The 12595-nt window shown below is 41.1% G+C and overlaps 1 protein-coding gene across 5 annotated transcripts in view; it reads right to left on the reverse strand.

The window, feature by feature from the left end:
* Positions 1-12595, reverse strand: part of XPO1 (exportin 1) — a 33900-nt gene continuing 21305 nt past the window's right edge. For all 5 annotated transcript variants that reach the window (XM_064415653.1, XM_064415654.1, XM_064415652.1 and 2 more), the window contains 14 exons: positions 10742-10939; positions 9958-10096; positions 8491-8672; positions 7537-7693; positions 7269-7432; positions 6556-6690; positions 5499-5682; positions 4291-4397; positions 3743-3937; positions 3155-3323; positions 2268-2402; positions 2003-2162; positions 1828-1924; positions 1-1051 (listed from right to left, as the gene is read on the reverse strand). In XM_064415653.1, the coding sequence (XP_064271723.1) occupies positions 905-1051; positions 1828-1924; positions 2003-2162; positions 2268-2402; positions 3155-3323; positions 3743-3937; positions 4291-4397; positions 5499-5682; positions 6556-6690; positions 7269-7432; positions 7537-7693; positions 8491-8672; positions 9958-10096; positions 10742-10939 (2169 nt within the window). In that variant the 3' untranslated portion in view covers positions 1-904. The remainder of the gene's footprint in view (positions 1052-1827; positions 1925-2002; positions 2163-2267; positions 2403-3154; positions 3324-3742; positions 3938-4290; positions 4398-5498; positions 5683-6555; positions 6691-7268; positions 7433-7536; positions 7694-8490; positions 8673-9957; positions 10097-10741; positions 10940-12595) is intronic.

Consider the following 12595-nt stretch of genomic DNA (forward strand, 5'->3'; position numbering starts at 1 on the left):
TAAATGTAAACCAAGTTTATTTTGCTCTTAAGTAGTGTTCTTTAAGCACTACAGCATGGTAAACAATGTAAATTAGTATAAGTCATCTCAAAAGCCAGTTTTTTTTTTTTTATTTTATGAGTTGTTAAAAAGATGCAGCCTATTCTAACAGGATAAATATTTTAACCATTTCACTTCGAGTTAATGAAGGCTCACAAATGAGCAACACTCCTCATTGAGGAAAACAAAAAGCTGTTGTCGACAAAGCGACAGCACACACACAAAAACAAAAGAACTGTGTAAAAATAACTAACTGTACTGTGTTCCCATACTCTTTAGAAGTTGCTTTACAATGGGATGATATGCACATGATCTTGCTGCAAACTTGCCATACAACTTGCAAATACACGTAGCCTATAGCCTTACCACTCAGTCCAGAAAGCTGCTAACTGATCAGAACAAACGCAGCACTAGGATCCTCTGCTTAACAATTAATTCAGTCTGCTTTACTCTTTACCTTTTCTCCTAGACTGCAGGACAGACTAGAAAGAAAATGACTCCGAATTAAAAATCGATACTCTTACAGGAAATTGTATTATTTTGCAATATAGTCTTTTACAAGTTACGCTTTGCCTATTTTCCCCTTAGCCACAAAATGGGCATGAAGTAATTACTTTGAAAATGCCTTAATTTTCAACTTCATGCAAATCTAAATAAAGATGACCAAACAAAAGCTTAAACAATGGAAGGATATTTCACAGAAAATTTCTTATACAAAAAACACATAAGAAAAAGGGCCACTAGGTGACATTTTAATTTACAAATTGGCATCATTTTGGTCAACAAATATCCAAGTGCTGTTTTCTTCTATCACAACAAAGTAGCTGTACAGAAAGAAAACTGCAAAACTTGTTTTATTTTTGTTTTAATCGCACATCTCCTCGGGAATCTCATGTGGATTAAGGATGCCAGGTACAGACATCTGAAGTTTATGCTTCTCCTCTTGAGCCTGCCGAAGGGCTGTTTCTCTCTCCTCCAAGAATAAGTCTGATGTGTCTTCACCTGCAAATTCCTGGGGTAATTCACACAAGAACATCAGTTTATTGTCAAGTGCTTCAGGCAGAGTAATAGCTTCCAAAATGACACAGGAAACACGTTCCCTTCCTGTTCCCTGACAGGTTACTTGCGTGCTTTTCTGTCCCTAAGGTCACAACTAATATAAAGCAAAATTTAAAGGTGTTCACCGTGTGTTACAGAACGGGATGCAGAGCCCAGCATCTGGAGTCTATCACCATTAAAGCAGAATCATTGCAATTCTGAAATACCTGACAATTGCAGTCTCAAAACAAATTAACAAACTATTTCCTACAATCTTATCATTCTAACATCCTTAGAAAAAAAAAATAAAGGCATAGCATTAGTGTAGTGAATTTCAAAACTGGTCCCAATTCCAAGCAGAATGAAAAAAATCTGGTTTAAAACACACTTATTTCCCATTAGATTAGTTCTGCAGTTGTTTCAATTTCACACTTATTTCAATTTGTTTTCAATTTCACACCTATTTCCCACCAGATTTAGTTTTGCAGTTGTCCTAAGACACAAGGATTGTGTGCACAATGTAGAACACAAGCAATGATGTTCAAACCCAATTTGTGAACTGAAATCCCAGTGAAACATGAACACGACCCAGTCACAAGCCATTGGCCAGAGTTCTCACTGCATTTTAAAAAGATGCAAAATAACTTCTATTTCTCAAACAAGCACTGACTCCACACTGTCCAAAAGCTTTCCAACCCTATCCTGCTGAAAATTATTTTTAATTTCTTCAGAAAAGCATGCCCAACACACCTTGATTTGGACCAGGAAATCCCTTAGGTGTTCCTTGAAGGCAGGAATATCCTGGTTTAAACTGAAGAGTCCCGTTACGAACAGCTTGACCTGGGCACTGACAGCAAACACATCAGTCAGAATTGCAAAAAGCAAAATCCCACCGAGCAGCACGAATGAATCACGGCAGACTTACTCTTGCAGGTGAGGAAATGCAGATTTGAGGAGATTGGCCACATACTCCTGGATAAACATTTGGTTGTTCACTGGATTTCCAGGGTTCAAAGGAGTACTTATCTTTCCCTCTTCTACCAAGTTGAACATGTAGGCCAGGATTGACGCATGCATTGTCAAACCTGCGCAGATCAAAGGCAGGTGTTACTCAGCACAGGATGGGTGCATTTTTGTGGTGCTCAGGGGCTGCTGGGCAGCACCTGCCCCAGCCACAGCCCCGTGCTCACCTGCAGTGTGCGAGGTGTCTGTGACCACGGAGAAGATGTGCTGCAGGATGTCACAGAAATAGGTCTGGTAGAAGCTCTGGGCAGCCGTCTCCTCCTGCGCTACGTTCTGCAGCAGGGTGTAAAGGATCTGCAGTCCTGCAAACAGGCATTCAGAAAGTGACCAAGGGAACAGAATTCCAGCAGTGGGAGATGCTGGCCTTTCCAAAACAACAGGAATAGCCCAAGGAATCCTGATGGGCAGCAGGATGCACAGCATGGCACACGTGATGGCTTTGTGAGGCACTGCCCAGGCTGGCACCAGAGGGCTCTGCCTCCCAGACATGGCACACCCCTTCACCTTCATTATAATCTCATTATAATATCATTATAATCTCATTATCATATCATTGGCATAAAGAGCCAATCACACCATCTGATGAGCAAAACCCTCTACCCAGACAAGCGTTGGCTATTTGAACAAGGAAAGATGTCTTAATGTTAAGATTTAAATGGAAACTTTAATTACTTTACTTAGGATGTTTTTCAGTTGAATTTCACCTTCTCCCCATCCCCAAACGGCCAAAAGAATCACTGGTTCCACAGTTTTTTGTGGCATCATTTTAAGATGCTGCATCTGTTGAGCCATTTCAGAAGAGTGCCAATGCTCAGGTGGCAAAGAAAGCAAGAAGAAACTGTAACAGTGCTCTCTGCCAGCTACAGGGAAGAATCAACAACCAAACATCTCAGCCCATCCATGGCTGACACCTTGGAGCTGAGACAGAGGAATTCTATCCGTGTGCAAATGCAGAAACGTGTGAACAATATGTTAAGCTTGATTAAAGAAAAAGAAGAAAAAGAACAGCATTCTATCACAAAACTTCTGATCTATATTAAACACTTCCATTTACCTGTATCTGCAACATTTCTCATTGTGTGTTTGAAAGCCCAAATAATAGAATCCAGGACAAGTTTGAACTGTGCAGGTGGAATGGCCAGGAAGGCTGGGAAGCAGTGAGAATTTACAGCCTGAAGTAGCAAGAAGAAGTTTGTTCTATGTTCAGGATATTCTTCAAAGTCCTAGAAGGGAAAGGGGAGAAAAGCCAAATCTCCTTAAGTTCCATCATAGCATCTTCCATTAAACAGAGCAAGGCACTATGTACTGCACACTTAGTGAGGAAATACTGGGCTGAGCAGTAATGGTTTCTTACACTTTAAATATTTATCAATTTTAGCAGTTTTGTCCTACACTGACATTTGACTTCTGCCTGCTGCAGTGCAGCACTCCAAGGCCCCAGAAAAATGACTAATGGCTTAAATCAAGAGAAATATAAAGCAATTTAAGATATCTAACTAGACAGCTCAACCATAAAACAAGTACACTCATTTGAGCAGAAATTTTGTCAAGTGCCACAAACCGCGACTGGAAAAAACCCTAAATCCCACACGATGCAGTGCTAACAGGGAGATGTCTGCTCTCGTGTTTCAAACGTGAATACCTTGTTGATCATGTTTAACGTGCACTCAAAAACAGCATCGAAGATCTGAGGTATTTCAGCAGTGATGTGTCCCCCCAGCTTGTTGACAATGATGGCCATGGTACTGAGCACCTCGGGCTCGCGAGCGGCCGGCACGTTCCGCTGGTAGTCGATGAGAACTGCATCCAACAACGGAGGAACAAAGTTTTCAGCTACCTGGTTGGAAGAGTAAGCCAGGTTATAGCACAGCAGCTACTGGGCAGTCTCCAGCACAGTTAGCAGCCAAGTTAGTTGCTCCTTCAGTTACAGGTGACACTTTTCCTGAGGAAGCTGAAGTTCCCATCCTCTGTCTCCATCTTAAATCTCCTTGTTTCCCTTTAAGATTACTCTCAGCTAAAATTAACTGAAGTGTCTCAAGCATTGCTCAGGCTTACCTCCTTTAATTCCACTTCCTCCTTTATATTTTACACACCTCCTGAAGCAATTTCCTGTGACCAACAACTGAACACAAACCAGAGCTCTTCCCAATTCTGCCTTAGGAGTTATTTGTACAAAATCCATCCACTTACCATCTGCGGATCATTGGACCTGCTCACCCAGCCAGAAATTAATTTTAAAGTTTCCCTTTTTACAGTCCTCATACTTCTAATCAAGGGCTGCTTTGTTACCATTTCACCTGGAAAATTTTAAAGCTTCAGTTAATTGTGTGAGGTGCCAAAAAAACCCAAATCAAACAAGCAAACAAAAAAAACCCCAAAAAACCAAAACAAACCCCCCAGAAATAAAAACAAACAACGTAGGGAAAAAAACCACCAAAAAAAACCCAATAAATCAAAAAAAACCCCACCAAATTGACTTGATATTAACAAAACAGCAAATACTTGACTGTTATATCTGAATGACAAGGACTATTAAAGACTTCCTTTGCTTTTAATCTTTGCCAGCTGTAAAAACATTCTTGGGAGTCAACTGCAATCACAGCAGTTGCTGCTCTAGGAGCTCACCAGGCCCTCAGCCCCCAACAAGTGCTTCCCCAACTTCACTGTGCCTGGCAATGATGAATTCTGGCCATTAGATCAGCTGAATGAAAAGTTATTGATTTCTGTGCCAGTTCTACTCGGAATTCCGAGAAGCCACTTCAAGGTAAACCAGCTGTGCAGTTACCAAGCTGCATTTAACATCCCAGTTTCCAGGTACATCTTGTGCACTGGCCAGAAAACTGGGCACAGCACAGAATTCAGCAAGTGACTCATTTCATCCTGTAATGACTACAGAAGCACATTCTGCTGAGATGCCACAGGCCCTAAGTTAGCTGGTAAAAATAAGGGAGGTAATTGAGAATTCCTTCTGTGATTGCAAGCCTGGTTTACCACGACTTTCAGGCATCTTCACTCATTACATTCCTGCAAGACAGCCTTGTAGCTGCACACTCTCATCCCAAAACCCTGCTGACATTTTCTGAAGCAATGAATGAGATCCTCTTTACAGACAGTCCTTTAACACTCGAAACCAGAGCAAGGTAAAGGAACACAGGCTACACTGCATCTCAGTTCTAAGGGAGCATCCCTGGTGTTCTGCATTCTCCTAAACCTCATCACTTATAGATGTTCCTTCCTCCCTCTAAAGCTGGGAGTTCTTTATTTGAATACAACATCTGTTAACAAGCAAAGATTTAAGTGAGCACTTCCAGTCCTTCCCCACTCTCCCAAACAGTAAAATTAACCAAGTGGGATGTACTCTGGAACCCAAGGGCAGACACTGCTAAACCCCATCTTACCATTAGCCTGAATAGCTGCAGAAATATTTTCACTTAGGCACTTGTACACATTCAGCATATCTAAATAAATTCTTCCAAGCTGAATCACAAAGGGGTGGCCAACTGCTTTACATGCTCGTACATTGGTTTTCAGAATGCTACCAAGCTGCTTCACTGTTTCAGGATCCTTTAGGATGTCAACATTCTGTGAAAAAAAATAAGAGTTCATCTTCATTAGTGAATACAACCACCCTTTGGCTTTCAATATAAAAGCCTAAATTTAAACAACTGATTTTATACACTGCCTTAAAGAACAGATCACTCAAATTTATGGACTTTTTACAGAGATCCTGCAGTTTATTTCATGGCGTTTGCCACTACCTCCAACAGAGTCAGGATAAAACTTCATTTCATTCTGCTTTTCTGCAGAATTATTTTGCTGCAGTGCTACAAGCATTACTCTAGTTAGAGAAAAAAGGAAATCTAAGGAGATCAAGAAGTTGAAAACAGATAGAAGGGGTCCAATGGAAATGCTTTATGTTCTTGGGAGAAGTCAGGGTAGGAAAAGTAACTCAAGCTTGCTTAAGGTTCAGGCCCTTAATTAGATTAACTGCAAATGGATTGTCTCTTGTGAAGTGCAAGACTGTTGTTTTTTAATGTGTAGAGATAAAAGTATTTTCAGAAGACTGAAAGAAATAGAAGATAAAGTAAGAAAATATGTACTTTAAGAGAATGGTGAGAGCAGAAAGGAAAAACAGTGAACAGCATTTTTAGCATTTTAACTTTTCTTTTACCCAAAAGCCAAGTGAAAGTGAGGCATTAGAAAAAACTACTGGAAGGAATTCTGTACAGTGACAGATTGTACTTTAAATCAGATTTAAATAGACATTTATTTTGTCATTCAAGTCTCCTCTCAAAACAACACCTTCATTGCCACATCAATCTCTGTCTCAGCCACCATATAATGAAGTCCAGCCCAACTCTGTGCCCTCAATGTGAAAAACACAACCAGGAGAGGGCAAACATTTAGCAGGGCTTTTGACCTGAACACAGAAGACACTAAAATGGAAGAGCTCACCTTTGTTGCCTGCTGAATGATGCTGTCCCACACCTGGTTGGGCAGCAGCATGTACTTTTCTATCAGATGCTCCTGCACACTCTGGTCTGTCTGTGCCCCGATCATGTATCCAACTGCTTCATAAAATGTGTGCACCTGAGGGGAACAGCACCCAGGTTAAAAAGGACCAAGGAAAAACTCAGTTCTACCAGACACGTTTGAACTGTGTGCACTGGCTCCCAACAGTCCTGGGAGTATGTTTTTCCACTCTGCCTGAAGTTTCTTTCACTACATGGGTGCAGGTGCACACTGCTCTCATTTCATGAGCCATGCCCTTCCCAGACAGATTTCCCCTTCCTTTTTTGGAAAGCACTGGATTTTGCATTTTCCCTTTTTGCATTGCTCCTCACTCTCTCCTTCCCAAATACAAGAGCTGCAAGCATATACTGTTATAGTAAGATATTGCTCTTTCCCAAAGCAGAATCACCAAATTACACGCAGTGACATCTTCAAGACATTCCAGAAATCAGAATTCCAACTAAATGCACTTTAATTCTCCTTCCAAACATTACGACATCTCAGCAATGCATCTTGATCATGGTGTTCATACCCTGACACTATTCCTAATAAAAACTAAAGAATACAATTCAACCCTTACAAAACACCCCTACAGGGTGGATGGAAATGTGCATTAATAACCTTTAGGAATTCTCCACAACTCCAATGGAACCCACCTGCTGTGGCTGAAGGTCACAGATGATTGTGTTAATGTTGTTCAGGATTTCATCAATAAATGGCATGACCTCTCCCACCTGAACCTGGACAAAGTGTCGGCGGCATTTTTGTGCTATTTTTATGAAGGTATCACAAGCCATGTCCTGGACACCATCGTGGGTTTCTAAACGAAATTCAGGCAGTTATTGATTTGTATTTTTTCCTCTCCATGTACAGGCATTTTTTTAAAATAATTAAAACAGCAAATTTTAAAAAGCAGATAATTACCATGCATAAATTCAAACAGCTTGTTGACTACTGTCTTCAAAAATTTCCAGTGAGCTCTCAAAAAGCGTGGGTATTGACCTACTATATACATTATATTTGATGCAATAATGGCTTTATTGTCCTTTCCTCGCTTTTGTTCGCAGAGTCCCAGGAGATCCTAAAACACAACAGATTCTTAAGTTTCCTCCTCAAGTTTGTCTAGCTCCATCCAAAGCATTACAAGCACAACATCCTATAAGCAGCTATATTAAAGGTGGTTGCCCACAATACAGCTCAAAATCCAAATGAAGAAATAAAAACCCAAACGAGTGCATTAAGATTGGGGTGATGCAACCATTTAAGTTTTATCCAAACCCTGATCACTGTGTTTGAAACTAAGGAAGCTCCATTTTAAATTATAACTAAGGAATCCTGCAGGGGGAGTTCAACAAGCCTCACAGTACTCAATACTGGCTGAGTAGCTGACAGATAAAAATACAGACTCCACATCAAATAGAAATTAAACTACAGCTTCTGTATGACTGAAAACGAAATATTCTGTAAGCATCTTTGTATGAGTTTTTAAAGTCTGTTACTCTCATAAAAACATTATCCACATTATCCAAGCTTTGAGTCTGATCAATGAATACACAGATATAGCAAAAGAGCGAGGTGTTAGGCTAGTTACAGTCATGGGCTACTTTGCACTCTGCTGTATTTCATAAGCAATCCCTTTCCATCTCTTGTGCATCCCCAAGGAACACGTTTCATCATAAATTAAATTTTATCTGATGAAAAGGCCACTTGGATCAATGCATTGTTCATCACTAACTTATCCATCGCCCCTAAACTCAGGAGGGAAGATTTCCCACTCATTTGTTCTTCTCCACCAGGGAGCTTTCTAAGATCCCAGAGCAGTATTTCTGCAAGCTTGGTTTCCCCAGCACAACCTGCAGTCAGCTGTGGCCCACATACCTTAATCACTGTGACCAGGAACCTCTTCTCATCCTCCTCGTGCATGGCGCCGCTGATGGAGCCGATGGCCCAGCACAGCGTGTTCAGGTTCTTCCAGGACCACTCTGTTCCGTTCACCTGATTGTGAAGCTTTTCAGTCATAATTCTTTCCGTGTCTGCATAGTCCAGATGTGTGAGATAAACTGAAAGACATCAACGTGGAACCCTCTGAAGCAGCAGCCTGGAGCTCAACTCCAGAAGCACTTACACAAAAACCCACTGAAGCTCTCAGGTGAAAGTGTCCTCTCCTTCCTGAAGCTATGACAGCACGAGGCAGAAATTTGTTCAAATTATTTTAAAGAGGGATAATAAATTTCATTGAGAATTTAAGTTCTAAGCAAAATACCACATGCAGGTGATGTGAAAAGTCTAAATCAAGGCATGTCCCACATGGTACCATGGCAAATTTTTATCAAAAGGCATCTGTACTGATGGGCTGCAGGGAATATGAGATTGGCTGCCTATGGGGGACATTATGCAGTGTGTAAGCCCACACATTTTCTTCAGCTCTGTTTTTACTGCTGGTTGCAATAAGCCATGATTAAAGTGGAGCTGTGCTCCTGAACAGGTCTAGGTGGAAGATTCAGGTATCACAACTCAGTCACTTGCATCAGCCCCTAATAGGATTAGTGCCTCCAATATAAAACTCTAAATCCCAGCAAGTCAAGAGCAATTTATGGCCAGGTTCAGAAATAGATATTTACTGTACCCACAGATACAGCTTCCACCACATTCTCCTCCCATTTTTTTTTCCTTCTCCCAGTGAATCTTACAGGTAACACAACATAAGCAATACAAACCTGACCTGCATTTTCATAGAAATACTCTTGTATCTGGCAAAACAACTTAGGCTCAGGATATACATTATTGTTTCATGAAACAAAAATGGTTTTCACATTTCACATGCAAATGTATTACAACAATTTAACACTGGCTATAGCTACATCCCCAGCAGACAGGTGAGAATAAAAATACCCACTACACCCACATCCACTTTGCATCTCACAAGCTTCCCAACACACACATTCCTAGTGCATCAACCTTATGCTCAACACTCAGTGTTCCCATCTGCATTTGAGAAAATAAATTTAATATTGAACAATGTCCTGAGTATCTGACAGCTCTACTCCCTTTGCTCCCTCCCTCAAGTTATGATGTGGACTCTCAATGTTGTTTCCTGCCTCAAAAAACTCATCATCACTGCAATACCTAAGGACAAAAATTAAGAAGTGAATTGCTACTCCATCAGGTTATGAACACTACAAGCCTCAAACAGGAAACTTCAGAGCAGCCAGTGCCTCCTCTCTTTCCAGCCTGTGTAGCACTCCTTGCTGATAACCATTTCACCCACACAATACCTCAGATGCTCAGATAACACGATGCAGCTGCACAAACCCACAGCACACCAACTGCAGCCAGTTCACTTACCCAGCGTTTCTCTCATGTTTTTATACAAGTTTATGGAATCCGTGTCCTTCATGAATTCCCGGACGACCTCCCCTTGATCATTCTCCACAACCAGGACTTCCTCAGGCTTGGCCATGCGGCTGACCATGAGCAACCGAACCTGGGGGAAGTCAGAACTCCATCAAACTGCAGCCACCACCACCCTCCCAGCTGCACAAGGGTGTCCAGAGCACTCTGCCAGGCAGCCTCAGCCACGCACAGGTTACATCCACCTACACAGAAATGTCAGCTAACAAGGATCAGCTAACAAATGTCAGCTTCTTCCATTGAAGATAGATCCTGCTGACTTCTCTCCCTCCAATCAACAAGCAGAGTACTTTAAGAAACCCCAACCTATGTAGTATTTATGCTGCAATAGTAAGTTCAAAATGCTTATGTCATATTAGGGGTCTTTTAAGGACCACTTTTCCCAAACATATGTTTTCTTCCAACTCTAACACCCCAGCCTTTTTGTTTACAGAAACTGCTTAATACAGATTTATGTTAAAAAAAAGCTGAAGTCACATTAATTATCTTATTATATACTGATGTCATCATTGACTCTTTAACTAAAAGGCTGAAATATCACATTAATTATTATATCCTGGTGTCAAAGTATTTTCACATTGACTCTGTAGCTAGAGTTGAATCAACTATCGGTAACACTAAGGTGAATTTTCTTATGTCACGCCTTACACGAAGTGAAATCTCCAATTCACACACAGGATCTGAATCTGCAGGGTGCCTTCCCTTGAGCAGGGATTACCTTGGACAACACAGGCAAATACAGCTGTCTCCTTGGAGGAACATCGAAGTGTTGGCTCCCCGAAAGCAGCGGCGAAGCCGACGTGGAGAACGGGCTTTCCCTGTAGAGCTCAGCAGCTAAATGGTTCCAATATTCCAGACAGATCTTGAAGATTTCAGTTTCTTCAACTTCTGATACCAACAACATGTAATGAAGAGCCTGGAAAAGAGTGGTTTGAACACCCAATGAGTGAGTATATCTGCAGATCAAACCACATGGCTTCAAGTTCAGTTATCCAAATCCTGACAAAATGCCAAATGAATCTGAGAGTTTGGAACAAGAGGCATTAACATTGCAATGACATTACTTACAGGTCAGAGTTGGGACTGGCACAACAACTCCAGTCATTTATTTCCAAAGTCTGTGTTGTTTTTAAATCTGAAATAGCCTAAAGACATCTTAGAAATGCCATCACCAAACCAGCCTGTTTGTAAATTATCAAACCCACAGCCTCTGGAGCTTCTGCAAGGCATTTTCAGAACCTCAGAAAAGCCTCACCAGCTGGTGTCAGTGATTGCTATTCTCTGGACTATTGCTGCTACTTTGTTCTGGATCCTTTGACCCTGGAATACTGCTCCTTTGTTTTCAGAGAAGTCTTCATCTACCAGAACATTTTCAACTTCTCTCCTGACAGAACAGCCAGAGCAGGCTGAGCAGGGAAAGCCACTGATGCAATTCTGACAAGCTCAGATACCAACCAGAGAAATTAAAACTTCACAGACAAACCCTTTTTGCCTAAGCTTATTATGCAGTCCCTGGTGAAAGATATCAAAGCAATTGCCCATTAGTGAACAAACAGAATGAAATTATAAAATCTGAAGATATTTTCATAGCTTAAACACTTCAACATTAAGCACTTTGAAAGGTAAAGACCTGGATACAGCATCTCCACCTACAGTGTCAAAAGAGGGACTCAGGACAGCCATACATTAGTCTTTACACATCAATTTCTCTTGGTAATATCATTCAAAATAATGATGTAGATTACTCTGCTAGTCCACAGAGACCCAGTGAATCCATGGGATGATTTCAGCTGCTGCATCCAAAGTGCAGGAATTAACAGGTTAGAATGACACACAGCTTTTTAAAGTAAACCTGTATTTAGGTTCTATTACACCAGAGCTTACAGAAGTTTTATTTGCAACCATTTTAGGCAGGCACAAGAACTTTGTTAAACACTTCAAGCCTGAAAGTCTTCAGAATCCACTTTTGTAAATGTCTTTTTACACAGGTCTTCCCAGTACAGCCTCAGTGTAAGTAGAAACTTGAGCCCTGAGCTGTGGTAGGGCTCTGCCACTGGCACACGTTCTTTATTGTATAGAAAGTCTCATCCCTGAAGACTACTTAAAGCTTTCCAGTTGGGAAATGGCAAAAAAAAAAAGGCAAACTAGGCAAGAAGTTGCACCAGGATGGAGGAACTGGCCTAGAGCATGTGCTGGATCCTAGAGAGCAGCTCTGGGTGCTCAGTGAAGACACAGACTGATGAAGTCATAGCAATGCAGCTTCTTCATGTGAGAGTTAAACAGAACATGTAAACCCATGGAACAACAATATATTCATTTACTTTGAAGCAGTATTTGACACTTCCACGCAGGAGCAAGTAAGAAGAGGGTGAGAGAGTTAAGTTTTCAGACATTGCACTGGTAAAGGATGACTGAAAACAGAATGTGATTGAAGAATACCAGGAAATAAACCTTTTGAGGGGGTTTGTATTTGTGACTGGCTTTTTTCTCTTACCAACTTTAATTACAGTGATCTAGAAATTCCATTAATATCCCATCCTTTGAGCAGGAGAACACACCTGCTACATTTCTA

The sequence above is a fragment of the Passer domesticus genome, chromosome 3, assembly GCF_036417665.1.
Source record: "Passer domesticus isolate bPasDom1 chromosome 3, bPasDom1.hap1, whole genome shotgun sequence".
NCBI classification, from domain to species: Eukaryota; Metazoa; Chordata; class Aves; order Passeriformes; family Passeridae; genus Passer; species Passer domesticus.